Genomic DNA, 14,297 nt, shown 5'->3' on the forward strand with positions numbered 1-14,297 from the left:
TGACACATGGAAGCACACGCTGTAAACTGCAAAATAATTGACTAACATTCCAGTTCCTTAGCTGATTCAACACCTGAAACCCAACCAAGAGTGTGCTCTCATCTCCAATGTGAATGGCAATGCTTCATGCCCACAGGTCAAGTGTGGGCAATGCACCAAGCCATAATCCCAAACCTTATCACCCCAGTTAAGGGGTGTTCAGTTGCTTAGTCATGTCCAATTCTCTGCGACCCCAGGGACTGTAGCCTGCCAGGCTGCTATGGCCATGGGCTTCTCCAGGAGACAATACTGGAGTGGGCTGCCATGCCCTCCTCCAGGGACCGGTTAAGGGGATACTCTCTGTATTTCTTCAATCATAGCTAGGATGACCATACATCCCATTCATTAAGATCTGCCTCAGACTATTTCAACACTAGCATCCCTTTACTCTCTCAAAACTGCCCCAACTTGAATGATAAACTATATACAGTCACCCTAATTACAGCAGATGTACGTTGTAGCACCAAGAGGTGACAGGCAAGGTCTAGGTTTAGGACTACCACTGTAGTTCCTGCTGCTGCTGCTGCTAAAATCACTTCAGTCGTGTCCGACTCTGTGCAACCCCATAGATGGCAGCCCACCAGGCTCCCGAGTCCCCGGGATTCTCCAGGCAAGAACACTGGAGTGGGTTGCCATTTCCTTCTCCAATGCATGAAAGTGAAGTCGCTCAATCGTGTCCGACTCTTCATGACTCCATGGACTGCAGCCCACCAGGCTCCTCCATCCATTGGATTTTCCAGGCAAGTGCACTGGAGTGGGGTGCCATCGCCATCCCCGACTGTAGTTCCTAGTTCCTAGGGGCCTCTGAAAACCATTCCAAAAAAATAAAAACATTAGCGGAAACAATTAGTTTCTGTGCAGAACCAAGGCCCCTTCTAATCAGTCTGCTGTTCCCAGGTCCCTTCTGAATAAAATCTCTGGTGCTAATGCACACAAATATTCTCTCATTCAGAGAACATTACAAACCCACAAAGTATTCCAGCCTTAATCAACACTTAGGAACTCTATCATAAGCACGTGCATATACACATAAATCACAGAGCTAGGAATCTAAACCATGACACTGTGTCATCAACCTAAAATTCTGCATGGCCTGAGATAAAATATTCAGCCTTTCTGAGCAGGTTTTCACTTCTGCTAATCTGGAACATGTCTGTCGCCTCCACTTCCATGGAGGGACCACATCAGCAAGCACTGTGATGTGCTCGGAGTGCTTTGTAAAAGCAATGGAGTGCCATCCTTGAAAGCCTGTTAACTGACTGGGAAAGAACGCTGAGCTGAAATTGCATAAAAAAGCAAAACCTCTATGAGGTGACAGGTGGATTTTTCTCCCCTCCTTTCCTTCTCACATTTTTGATTCCATGTGTTATCAGGGGTGTGTGTAACAGGGTGAAAAGGGTCACCATAACGGTGAAATGCTGGCCCACTTAGTGCTAAGGAACTTTGTTGTTATAATTCTTAACCAGGGTCATGGACTCAAAGATTTATAGTTCAGTGTTAAGGGATCTATGAAGCCCCCAAATGATAAATAAATAAAGTCAGTAAGCAGAAATACTGCACATGACCACATTTTCCTTTGTCAAGTCAATAATGGCCAGTATAGAGGAAAGGACACTCAAAAACAGAGGACACATTTCAGTGCTAGTTCAGCTACAAACTTGTATTGTTACTGTGGATAAGTCACTTTAATCTCTGTGTGCCTGTTTCCTTATCTTTCCAAAGGAAATACTTGCCTTATCCATTCAAGAGGTGGTGGTGAGGATAAGGGGAGAAAATACTGATGAAAGCCACACTCTGCAAGAGTCAAAAGATTGTCATTTTTATCTCTTTTAAAATCACCATTAGATGCTGAGAGGAATTCTGTCTGGAGATGGTTCCTATTTACTTAGAAAGGAAATGCAAAAAAATAAGGAAAAACAAATAAAGATTCACATAATTAAAGTTCACCTTCACCTCCACTCTCTGGTCTCTGGATGTGCTGAGCCAAAGCACTCTGGGGAGGTGTAAAGACCACAAGTTCAGTTTCTGCCCAGCTCAGGCTGCTCAGTGACCAGTGTTTCACACTGATAAATGCCTCCCAAATCTCACAGCACAAAGTGAGAGTTCACAAGGTTAGGCGCATTAATTAGCAGGATTCATTTGGATTCTGTATTCATCAAATGCAACAAGCAGCCATTCAATATTTGCCTGTTTGCACTACACTAAGGTCTCTAATTCAAAGATCCAGACAGAAAAACAAAATAAAACCCAAGAAATTAAACTAAAATAAACCGGCACCATCAGAATGTGCCTCAAAGTAAATTAAGCAGCCTTAAACCACAGCAAAAGGGTCTGCATAGGCCCACAGCAGACAGTATGTGTAATAAACGTGCAGGCTACAGAAGCGGGTCCCGCTGCAAAAGAAAGGAAAAGTAAAGTGGTTCTAAGCAGAGACTACTTTTTGTGCTTTAACAAATTCCTCTTAATTCCTTCTGCTTAATTCCTTATTGATCTGTAATCCCCACAGGAAGACACATTATGTGGAACCTTTTCAGATTCTTTTAAACTTTGTGAGTCTGTTCCCCACACTTAACTTCAATTAGTTTTACCTTCCTATATCTAAAATAAGCCTATATCCAAAATAAGCAACATTTTATAAGCAAATATTTGAGTTAGTATACAAAAGTAGATTCAGAGACTGACCACGATTCCTTATGTTTTCAAGATCCTAGGTGGAAAGTACAGGGTGAAATAGAAAATGTCACTCATTTCAAAGCAGCCCAAAGGATTGTAGTTTTTTATTTTGGCTGCAAAAATCACCTGGAGGAATTTCTAAATACCTGAATGGTTAAGCCCAATCTTAGCCCCACTCAATCAGAATCTCTGGGGCCTAGATCTCCAAGCAATGGTACTTTTTCCGTTATATGGCCAGGATACAGAACTGCTATCAAAGGACATGAATTTCACAGCTTACAGAAGCTCTAGGGCAAATCTAAACCAGAAAGAAAACAGGAAGACCTTCTACATCATCTTTAAGTCTGGGGTAAATGACCATCTCTTTCACCAAAAGCTCCCATAGGAACGACCTTCAGTGCCAATAGAGATCCCACTGGGAGATGAACACAGAGAGGAACAGCACTTTCTCTTCCCGCCTTTTCGCCATACCCTACCTGGACCAGTCTGATGCCAACTCAACACCAGAAACGCAAGAACTGAGCCAATACTTCCAAATCTGGAAGGCACTCAAATAGTGAATGTTGATTATGGCACCATCCTGGTGTTTAAGCTCAGCTTCAGGGGTTTTGATGAGATTTAATTAAGCTCTAGGAAGGGGAACTAGGTCAACCCCTTGGTCTAGCATTCTGATAATGCACATCCCTTAATGATCATTACTGGACAAGTCTAATAATAGTGACTTTTTTGGACAACCCTAACACAAGAGAAGACTCTACACATCGACACCACCAGATGGTCGACACTGAAATCACATTGATTACATTCTTTGCAGCCAAAGATGGAGAAGTTCTATATAGTCAGCAAAAACAAGACCGGGAACAGACTGTGGCTCAGATCATGAGCTCCTTATTGCCAAATAAGATTGAAAATTCAGACTGAAATTGAAGAATGTGGAGAAAACCATTAGACCCTTCAGGTATGACCTAAATCAAATCCCTTATGACTATACAGCGGAAGGGAGAAATAGATTTAAGGGACTAGATCTGATAGACAGAGTGCCTGATGAACTATGGATGGAGGTTCGTGACACAGTACAGGAGTCAGGAATCAAGACCATCCCCAAGAAAAAGAAATGCAAAAAAGGAAAATGGCTGTCTGAGAAGGCCTTACAAATAGCTGAAAAGAAGGAAAGCAAAAAGCAAAGGAGAAAGGAAAGCTATATCCATTTGAACGTGGAGTTCCAAAGAACAGCAAGGAGATAAGAAAGCCTTTATCAGTGATCAATGCAAAGAAATAGAGGAAAACAACAGAATGGGAAAGACTAGAGATCTCTTCAAGAAAATTAGAGATATCAAGGGAACATTTCAGGCAAAGATGGGCTCGATAAAGGACAGAAATGGTATGGACCTAACAGAAGCAGAAGATATTAAGAAGAGATGGCAAGAATACACAGAAGAACTGTACAAAAAAGATCTTCACGACCAAGATAATCACGATGGTGTGATCACTCACCTAGAGCCAGACATCCTGGAATGTGAAGTCAAGTGGGCCTTAGAAAGCATCACTAATAACAAAGCTAGTGGAGGTGATGGAATTCCAGTTGAGCTATTCCAAATCCTGAAAGATGACGTTGTGAAAGTGCTGCACTTAATATGCCAGCAAATTTGGAAAACTCAGCAGTGTCCACAGGACTGGAAAAGGTCAGTTTTTATTCCAATCCCAAAGAAAGGCAATGCCAAAGAATGCTCAAACTACCACACAATTGCATTCATCTCACATGCTAGTAAAGTAATGCTCAAAATTCTCCAAGCCAGGCTTCAGCAATACATGAACCGTGAACTTCCAGATGTTCGAGCTGGTTTTAGAAAAGGCAGAGGAACCAGAGATCAAATTGCCAACATCCACTGGATCACTGAAAAAGCAAGAGAGTTCCAGAAAAACATTTCTGCTTTATTGACTATGCCAAAGCCTTTGTGTGGATCACAAGAAACTTAAAATTTCTGAAAGAGATGGGAATACCAGACCACCTGACCTGCCTCTTAAGAAACCTGGATGCAGGTCAGGAAGCAACAGTTAGAACTGGACATGGAACAACAGACTGGTTCCAAATAGGAAAAGAAATATGTCAAGGCTGTATATTGTCACCCTGCTTATTTAACTTATATGCAGAGTACATCATGAGAAACGCTGGGCTGGAAGAAGCACAAGCTGGAATCAAGATTACCAGGAGAACTATCCATAATCTCAGATATGCAGATGACACCATCCTTATGGCAGAAAGTGAAGAAGAACTAAAAAGCCTCTTGATGAAAGTGAAAGTGGAGAGTGAAAAAGTTGGGTTAAAGCTCAACATTCAGAAAACGAAGATCACGGCATCTGGTCCCATCACTTCATGGCAAATAGATGGGGAAACAGTGGAAACAGTGGCTGACTTCATTTTTTGGGGCTCCCAAATCACTGCAGATGGTGACTGCAGCCATGAAATTAAAAGACACTTACTCCTTGGAAGGAAAGTTATGACCAACCTAGACAGTGTATTAAGAAGCAGAGACATCACTTTATCCACAAAGGTCCATCTAGTCAAGGTTATGGTTTTTCCAGTGGTCATGTGAGAGCTGGACTATAAAGAAGGCTGAGCGCCGAAGAATTGATGCTTTTGAACTGTGGTGTTGGAGAAGACTCTTGAGAGTCCCTTGGACAGCAAGGAGATCCAACCAGTCCATCCTAAAGGAGATCAGTCCTGGGTGTTCATTGGAAGGACTGATGCTGAAGCTGAAACTCCAATACCTTTGGCAACCCGATGCGAAGAGCTGACTCACTGGAAAAGACCCTGATGCTGGGAAAGACTGAGGGCAGGAGGAGAAGGGGAAGACAGAGGATGAGATGGTTGGATGGCATCACCGACTTGATGGACATGGGTTTGCGTGGACTCCGGGAGTTGGTGATGACAGGGAGGCCTGGCGTGTTGCGGTTCATGGGTTTGCACAGAGTTGGACACGACTGAGTGACTGAACTGAACTGATAAGGAATAGTGGATAGGCATTCAAAGATATAAATGATGGCTAGAAATACAGAGATATTTCTAGGAGCTACCCTTTTAAATCTGAAGAGTATCAATATCTCCAAACAGCAGGAGGTAAATTCCAGAGGCAAGGTGTCTTATATCATTTCTCTGAGGCAGGCTAACCTGTTCTACCCTAACTCTGTCAGCCTCACCAGATCCGAAAAGCACACAAATAGGGAAGGCGTTCTACACTCTTCCCTAAACCTTTCTGAGGATGTCTTGGCAGGAGACAGTTTCGCTCTAACCCACAAATGGGGCCTGGGCTTTCTCCAATCATCCTCCCTAATCTAACAAAGAAAGGCAGCAGAAACTTCCCTGATTAAAACCATAAGGCTGAATTCCCCCAGGGACAAGAATGGAATTTTCTTGTTGCTGATTACCACAGGGACTCCAAAAATCTGTGAGGCAGGGGCTAAGTGGTTGGGAATAAACAGACAAGTCCAACACAAAATTATGAGACATCAAGAAAACCAGGTTAAAAAAATTATCATGTAGCTTGTAAAAGAAAAAACAAAAGCAATCACAACTGTGCTTGAGTGACTTTCCCCCTATAATATCCACAATTTCAATAATGTGATTACAATACCTTTAAGGTTAAGAAATATGTTTTATATATTGCTAATGTAAATTCATTGCTGAAACTAACCAAATCACTCTCCAAAATAAATAATTCCAGGAAATGCTCTCTATCATGTAGCACTCTTAGATAAAAGACACACACACCACATCTGAGTTATAAACAACTTATACCAACCTGGCTGTCCCGTGTTGGGAATCCATGATAACCTGGGGTCAGAGGCTCGTTCTGAGACAAAGAAAAGAAAAGAAAACCATAAGACAAAAGACAGTGTTAAGAATCATCCAAAATGATCAGACATAAATTCCTGCAGTAGTTCCTAAGGTGTTCCACTGCTCTACTCCACTCTACCTATGAACATCTCTGAGTTCAGCATGCTATGCTATGCTAAGTCACTTCAGTTGTGTCTGACTCTGTGTGACCCCATAGACAGCAGCCCACCAGGCTTCCCCGTCCCTGGGATTCTCCAGGCAAGAACACTGGAGTGGGTTGCCATTTCCTTCTCCAATGCATGAAAGTGAAAAGAGAAAGTGAAGTCGCTCAGTCGTGTCCGACTCTTAGCGACCCCAAGGACTGCAGCCTACCAGGCTCCTCCGTCCATGGGATTTTCCAGGCAAGAGTACTGGAGTGGGGTGCCATTGCCTTCTCCGGAGTTCAGCATGCAGGATAGCAAAAAAAAACAAAAACAAAAACATGAAAAACAGTATTTTCTTAGGAGCACTATCCATAAAGCACTGTGTTCCTCCTCATCCAGCTAAATGTTTGCTTCTCAGAGCCTCTCCAACAGAGCAGTCCAGGGATTTGGGGCAGATCAACTCTTAACTTCACACTATGGGACTCCAGCATGTCTGGCCCCTGAACTCTAAAAGCCAGTAGCACTCCCGAACACTGGACAACGAAAAACCTTCACATATTTCCAAAAGTACCATCATTGGGAAGGGGACAGCATCACCCCTACTAAGAACTGCCTCTTGACCTGGACAAATTTTGTCCCTTCCCTCTATCACTCTGCCTTCCTTCAATTTTGCCCCTGTTCCAGACTTCCTCTACCATCCTACATCCTATGGACTCAAGTGACTCCTAATACGTATACGTGTTAAATTTATTAGGTTATTTGCACAATTTACTTTCCGTATTATTTATAATTAAATTCATTTTTTTTTAAAGGTGTATCATACTGAGTAGGTCTTCCCAGGTGGCACCGGTGGTATAGAACTCGCCTGCCAATGCAGGAGACATCAGACACATGGGTTCAGTCCCTCAGTCAGGAAGACCCCTCGAGGAGGGAATGGCGACCCACTCCAGCATTCTTGCCTGGAGAATCCCATAGACAGAGGAGCCTGGCGGACTACAGTCCGTGGGATTGTGCAGAGTTGTACCCAAATGAAGTGACTTAGCATGCACACACCCACATCATACTGAGTGTCTCATCTTCACATTAACCATTAAATCAAGATCCTTGAGGCCTAGAATGGTAACCAATAGAAGCTATGCAAACCCTAATTAAGTATAAGGTCATACCATATGAGCACTCACTCATGGCTTACTTGACTCATTCAGTCATTCAGTTTACATACACTGAATATCTTATATTTTGCAAGAACTGTTTAGATGACTGACAGAGTAAGAAAGATGAATAAAACAAGGCCCTTGCCTCCAAGGGAACTTTAGAATGGGAGAAGACACACATGCACATAAAGATGTAAATGAGAAAATAGTGTTTCTGTAGTTTTTTCAAGGGGCTCAATACAGCTACCTCAAAGATATTCATCCTCTTCAATTCATTTGTATTTCCACTCCTACTAGCAGACGGTAAGTTAAGAATTTTCATTGATAGGACCTTCTTTTATGACAAGATAGTGAACCTTCCATCTAATGGTACATCTGCTTTGATTTTATCTACATCTTTGATCATCAAAAGTACACACTCCTTTCAAAAACATGAAAGCGCAAGGTGTCAACTTAAGCTCCCTGCATAGACCCCATGTCTTCATCATGATTTCCCCACAGTCAAGCACAGTGTCTAACACATGCTGGACATTCAAAAGAATGTGTAAATAAATAAACAAGGTTCAATAATCAGAAATTATTAGGAATCGTTGGAGCATAGAAAAAGCAAGAAAATTCCAAAAAAAAAAAAAACCATCTGCTTCACTAACTATGCTAAAGGCTCTGACTGTGTGGAACACAACAAAGTGTGGAAAATTCTTGTAAGAGATGGGAATACCAGACCACCTTACCTGCCTCCGGAGAAATGTGTATGCAGGTCAGGAAGCAACAGCTACAACCGGACATAGCACAACAAACTGGTTCAAAACTGGGAAAGGAGTATGTCAAGGCTGTAAACTGTCACTCTGCTAATTTAACTTATATGCAGAGTACATCATGTGAAATGAAGGGCTGGATGAAGCACAAGCTGGAATCAAGATTGCCAGAAGTATCAATAACCTCAGATATGCAGATGACACCACCCTTAGGGCAGAGAGAGAAGCGGAACTAAAGAGCCTCTTGATGAAGGTGAAAGGGGAGAGTGAAAAAGCTGGCTTAAACCTCAACATTCAAAAAACAAAGATCATGGCATCCGGTCCCATCACTTCATGGCAAATAGAGAGGGAAACAGTGACAGACATTATTTTCTTGGGCTCCAAAATCACTGCAGATAGTGACTGCAGCCACAAAATTAAAAGACGCTTGCTCCTTGGAAGAAAAGCTATGACAAACCTGGACAGCGTATTAAAAAGCAGAGACATTGCTTTGCCCACGAAGGTCCGTATAGTCAAAAGCTATGGTTTTTCCAGTAGCCATGTATGAATGTGAGAGTTGGACCATAAAGAAAGCTAAATGCCAAAGAACTGATGCTTTTGAGCCATGGTGCTGGAGAAGACTCTTGATGGCATCACCAGCTCAATGGAAGAGTTTGAATAAGCTCCGGGAGTTGGTGATGGACAGGGAAGCCTGGCGTGCTGCAGTCAATGGGGTCACAAAGAGTCAGACACAACTGAGTGACTGAACTGAACTGGACTTCAAGGAGATCAAACCAGCCAATCCTAAAGGAAATCAATCCTGAATATTCATTAGAAAGACTGATGCTGAAGCTGAAACTCCAATACTTTGGCCACCTGATTCAAAGAGCTGACTCATTAGAAAAGACCCTGATGCTGGGAAAGATTGAAGGCAGGAGGAGAAGGGGATGACAGAGGATGAGATGGTTGGATGGCACCACTGACTCGATGGACATGAGTTTGAGCAAGCTCCAGGAGGTGGTGAAGAACAGGGAACCCTGGCATGCTGCAGTCCATGGGGATCATAAAGAGTTGGACACAACTGAGCGACTGAACAAATTAAGCATTCAGTTGCTGACTCACAGACAATTCAAGTTCTCTTTTTTTTTATTCCTAAGTCTCTATTTTGGACATTTATAAATTGTCTTCCCAAAGACAGTACACCAAAGATAATTGCCTTTAAAAATGATAGGTGCCAAAAAAAAAAAAAACAACTGATAGGTACCAAAACAATCATGAGAAAGAACCAAGTTGAAGGGCTCACATTACAAAGCTACAGTAATCAAAACAGTGTAATACTTTTAGGAACAGACAGACAGACCAACGAGGTACAACTACGAGTCCAGACATAAACCCTTGCAGTTATGATCAACTGAGTTTTTAAAAGTGTGCCAAGAAAAACAATGGAACAAAGAATAACCTTTTCAACAAATGGCACTGGAACACCTGGATATCTCATGTTGAAGAATAAAGCTGGAACTCTGTCTTATGCCATATACAAAATTAACTCAAGACAGATCATAGACCTGAAATCATACAACACTTAAAAGAAAACAAAGGAAATCTTCCTGACCTTTGATTATGTAATGGTTTCTTCGATATAACTACAAAAACACAAATGACAAAGGAAAAACAGATTAAATGAACTTCATCAAAACTTAAAAGTTCAGTACTTCAAAGGACACCATCACTTCTGGGGATCTAATACACACACAGTGATTACAGTTAACAAGACTGTATGATATACTTGAACTTTGCTAAGAGAATAGGCTGTAAATGTTCTCACCACACAGACACACACAAAGATAATTATGTGACAATGATGCAGGTGTTAGTTACAGCTATGGTATTAATCATTTTGTAATATACAAATGTATCAAACCAACAAGTTGTACACATTAAACTTATACATTGTTAATGCCAATTATGTCTCAATACTGCTGGGGAGGAAAAGATACCATCAAGTTAGACAACATAATGGGAGAAAATATTTGCAAATCCTTTGTCCAACAAGGGACTTATACTCCAGAACATAAAAGAACTCTTAGACAAATAACCCAAATTTTTAAATGGGCAAAAGCTGTGAACAGGAAGTTCTCCAAAGAGGATATACAAATGGCCAATAAGCACATGAAAAGATACTCAACACTGTTGGTCATTAGAAAAATGCACATCAAAACCATAATGAGAAATACACCCACTAGGACAGCTACAGTCAGACAGTCAGACAATAACAGCATCATCAATGATATGGAGAAACTAGAATCTCACATTGCTGTTAGAAGTGCAAAATGGTGCATCACTTTGGAAACAGTTTGGAAATCCCTCAAAATGTTAAAAAAAAAAAAAAAAAAAGTGACCATGTGATCCAGCAATTCCACACTAGGTGTGACCAAGAAAACTGAAAACATACATCCATAGAAAGCCTTGTACACAAACGTACATGGCAGAGTTATTTCATAATAGCCAAAAAGCAGAAATAATACAAATGCCCATCAACTCATGAATGGAGAGGCAAAGTGTGGTATATGTATAACTGAGTATTATTTAGAAATAAAAAAGGAATGAAGTATAGGTAAAACAAAGATGAACTTTAACATCATCATGCTAAGTGAAAAAAATCAGAGACAAAAGCCACAAATTATAATTTCATTTATAGGAGATATTCAGAATGGGCAAATCCATAAAGAAAGAAGATGAGTAGTCTAGGGACTAAAAGGAGTGACTGCTAATGGGTACTGTGTTTTACTTTTGGTGATGAACATGTCCTGGAATTAGTGATGATGGATTCACAACTCTGATTTTGCTGAAAACCCCAAAACACTAACCACCACTAAAAACACTTTAAAAGGGTGAGATTTATGGCCTGTGAATTATAGGTTAATAAACTTGTTATTTAAAAATACTAATAATAGGCAATGTTGGCTGGCTATTCTCACACCAAGTTTTACAGGGGAGACACCTGTAGCTTTGTTGTTGTTACTTAGTTGCTCAGTCATGTCCAACTCCTTTGTGACCCCATGATTAGGTTCCTCTGTCCATGGGGATTCTCCAGGCAAGAATACTGGAGTGGGTTGCCATTTCCTTCTCCAGGGGATCTTTTCAACCCAGGAATCAAACCCACATCTCACTTTGGCAAGCAAGTTCTTTAGCACTGAGTCACCTGGAAAGCCCACGTGCAGCTTGGACCAGAACAAAAACAGGGCTCCTTCCAAAATCCCCAAGAGCCTTGTTTGTTCTGGAGTCCGTACATTTACTTCAACACCATTCCCTCCAGATTTTAACAATGCTGATGATAAACACGATGATACTGAGCAATCAATCAGGCATGGTTTTAGGATGATGGGGAGAGAGGGAAGAGAAAGTGGCAAAGAGAAGAAGATAATAAAACACAGATAATAGGTGGGAAAGTCAAACTTTCAAGCCAGGTCTGTTGTACGCCAAAGCCCCTGTTCTTCCCATTTTATCAAATTATCTTTTTTAATAATCATGCCGTATTATTCCTTTACAATAAATTTCAAGACTGTCTGAGAAAGGAATTAGAGGATTAAGAAAGTCATCAAAAACACCCAAAAGCATCATTAACAAAGATTCATCACTCCCAGAGGCTATCCCATATATATACTCTTTGAGTTCAACAATGCACAATACTTTTTATAAGGGAAAAAAAAATCCTCCTACAAGCGAGCACTGTCAAAAACTTTAATAGCAAAGACAGATGTAATAACAGGTGCACAGAGATGTGCCAGAGGAAACGGACTTCCTCCTTCACCTGCTTAGCAAAGCGGTTCTCCTTTCTTCCCCATCTCTCACTCTTAGAACTCTCCAGCCTTCAGGCACGTCCTGCCTCACTGAAGGTGGCCTACACTTAACGACACAGGTTTGCTTTCTTTTTTAAGTTTTACTGTATATATACCTGTCCCTTCAAAATGCATGAACTTTGCATGATTTTGAATTTTATAGAAATGAATCCTATTGCATAGCAATTTCCTTCTTTTCTCAATATTCTGAGATTTATCTCCACTTACGCATGTCACTATATTTCACTAATTGACCACTATATGCACTATTTGACCACTGCTTAGTTTTCTATCTTATGACTATGTCACAATTTATTTATCCCTCTTGCTTTCCTGTTAACAGACTTAAATTGTTCCCAGTTATACTCACAAACCACGCTGCCTGTAAACATTCTTTCAGAGCTGAGGTATCACCTTCCACCCATACACTGGCAAAAATAAAAATATGACAAATTGGCAAGAAGAGTCAATAGACATCTTCACATCTAACAGTAGGAATACATGTATATTAGGACAACTCTTTGGGAAAGCAACTTTGTAATAATTATTAAAATATTAAATACTCATCCCTTTTTGTAATTTCGTATCTCTAACTTATCTAAAGAATCACCTGAACTTGTGCTCAAAGAAGCATGCTGGGCCATAACAAAAAGAACAGGGCTCCTTCCAAAATCCCCAAGAGCCTTGTTTGTTCTGGAGTCTATACATTTACTACAACACCATTTCCTATAGAATTTAACAATGCAACTGCAAAGGCTTTTTAATTTAGTGCTGTTTCCAACACTGAAAAACTAAAAAGAACCTCAATTATAGGGAAATAGAGTTATCAACTATTCTCTTGTTTCAACATCATCTGTTGAACTCTGCAAGCTTTTTAAAAGGTGAAAAATCTCAATGAACTATCTCAAGTCATACTAAATGACAGCAAAACAGTCGGTGTGCTATTCCTTTAAATCACAATACAAAAGAGGTATCCTATGGGCTTCCCTCATAGCTCAGATGGTGAAGAATCTGCCTGCAATGCAGGAGACCGGGACTCAGTCCCTGGGTCAGGGAGATCCCCTGGAGAAGGGAATGACAGCGAAACAAATCAGTGTGCTATTCCTTTAAATCACAATACAAAAGAGGTATTTCTACATGAATATAAAATCAAAAATACCTGCACAGAGAAAATCTAGAAGGATATACAACAAGTTCTAACAGTGGTTCCCTCTAGGGAGAAGAGTAAGGTTTGTGGAAGGTTGACAGGGCATTGCCTATGGGAATTATTTGAATATACAAAATGTAAAATTCATGTATTAAGAACAAAAACAGTCACTATTACCAGTGTTTCATAATGGTTTATACAAACAGGTATTTTGTGCAAAAATACCTTCATATAATCTTATTTAGTCCTCACAATGCAGAAAATGGGTTTCATAACCCTCATTTTACAGAGGACAAAACTGAATTTCAGAATGAGTAAGTGGTTTGCTGAAGGCCAAACAGCCAATGATAGTGGTCGAGCTGCCTTCAGATTCAGGTCTTTTAACTCTGTACCTGGTACTCTATTACCTCATGACAACCTGCACAAACCAGTACTGGTCCTGGGAGAGATTGGTATAATTGTCTAAAAACGTGCAGATAGGAGTTTTTAAATCAGAGTAAAAATAACTGCTGAAATGTATTATTTTTAAAATTTTTTATTTCATACTGGAGTACAGTTGACTAACAATGTTGTGTTAGTTTCAGGTGTATGGCAAAGTGATTGAGTTATATATTAATAACAAATTTAAAGCAGAGATGAAATTACATGGAACAGATAGGACAGAAATCAGATGTGTTTAAACTCCAAAGAGGAAAGGCTTTAGCAGCTGTATTGCCATAAGCAAGAGTTACTG

General features: G+C 40.6%; 1 protein-coding gene across 21 annotated transcripts in view; it reads right to left on the minus strand.

Moving 5' to 3' along the window:
- RBFOX2 (RNA binding fox-1 homolog 2) overlaps positions 1 to 14,297 on the minus strand; it is a 293,466-nt gene that overhangs the window by 195,441 nt on the left and 83,728 nt on the right. For 20 of the 21 annotated variants that reach the window (XR_011566691.1, XR_011566693.1, XR_011566692.1 and 17 more), the window contains exon 2: positions 6,513 to 6,563. The exons of the other annotated variant lie outside the window; for it this stretch is intronic. Coding sequence is in view for 17 of the 20 variants with exons in the window: in XM_070789688.1 (XP_070645789.1) it covers positions 6,513 to 6,563 (51 nt within the window). In the remaining 3 variants the exon portion in view is untranslated. The remainder of the gene's footprint in view (positions 1 to 6,512; positions 6,564 to 14,297) is intronic. 21 annotated transcript variants of the gene reach the window in all.

The sequence above is a fragment of the Bos indicus genome, chromosome 5, assembly GCF_029378745.1.
Source record: "Bos indicus isolate NIAB-ARS_2022 breed Sahiwal x Tharparkar chromosome 5, NIAB-ARS_B.indTharparkar_mat_pri_1.0, whole genome shotgun sequence".
In the NCBI taxonomy this organism is placed as follows: Eukaryota; Metazoa; Chordata; class Mammalia; order Artiodactyla; family Bovidae; genus Bos; species Bos indicus.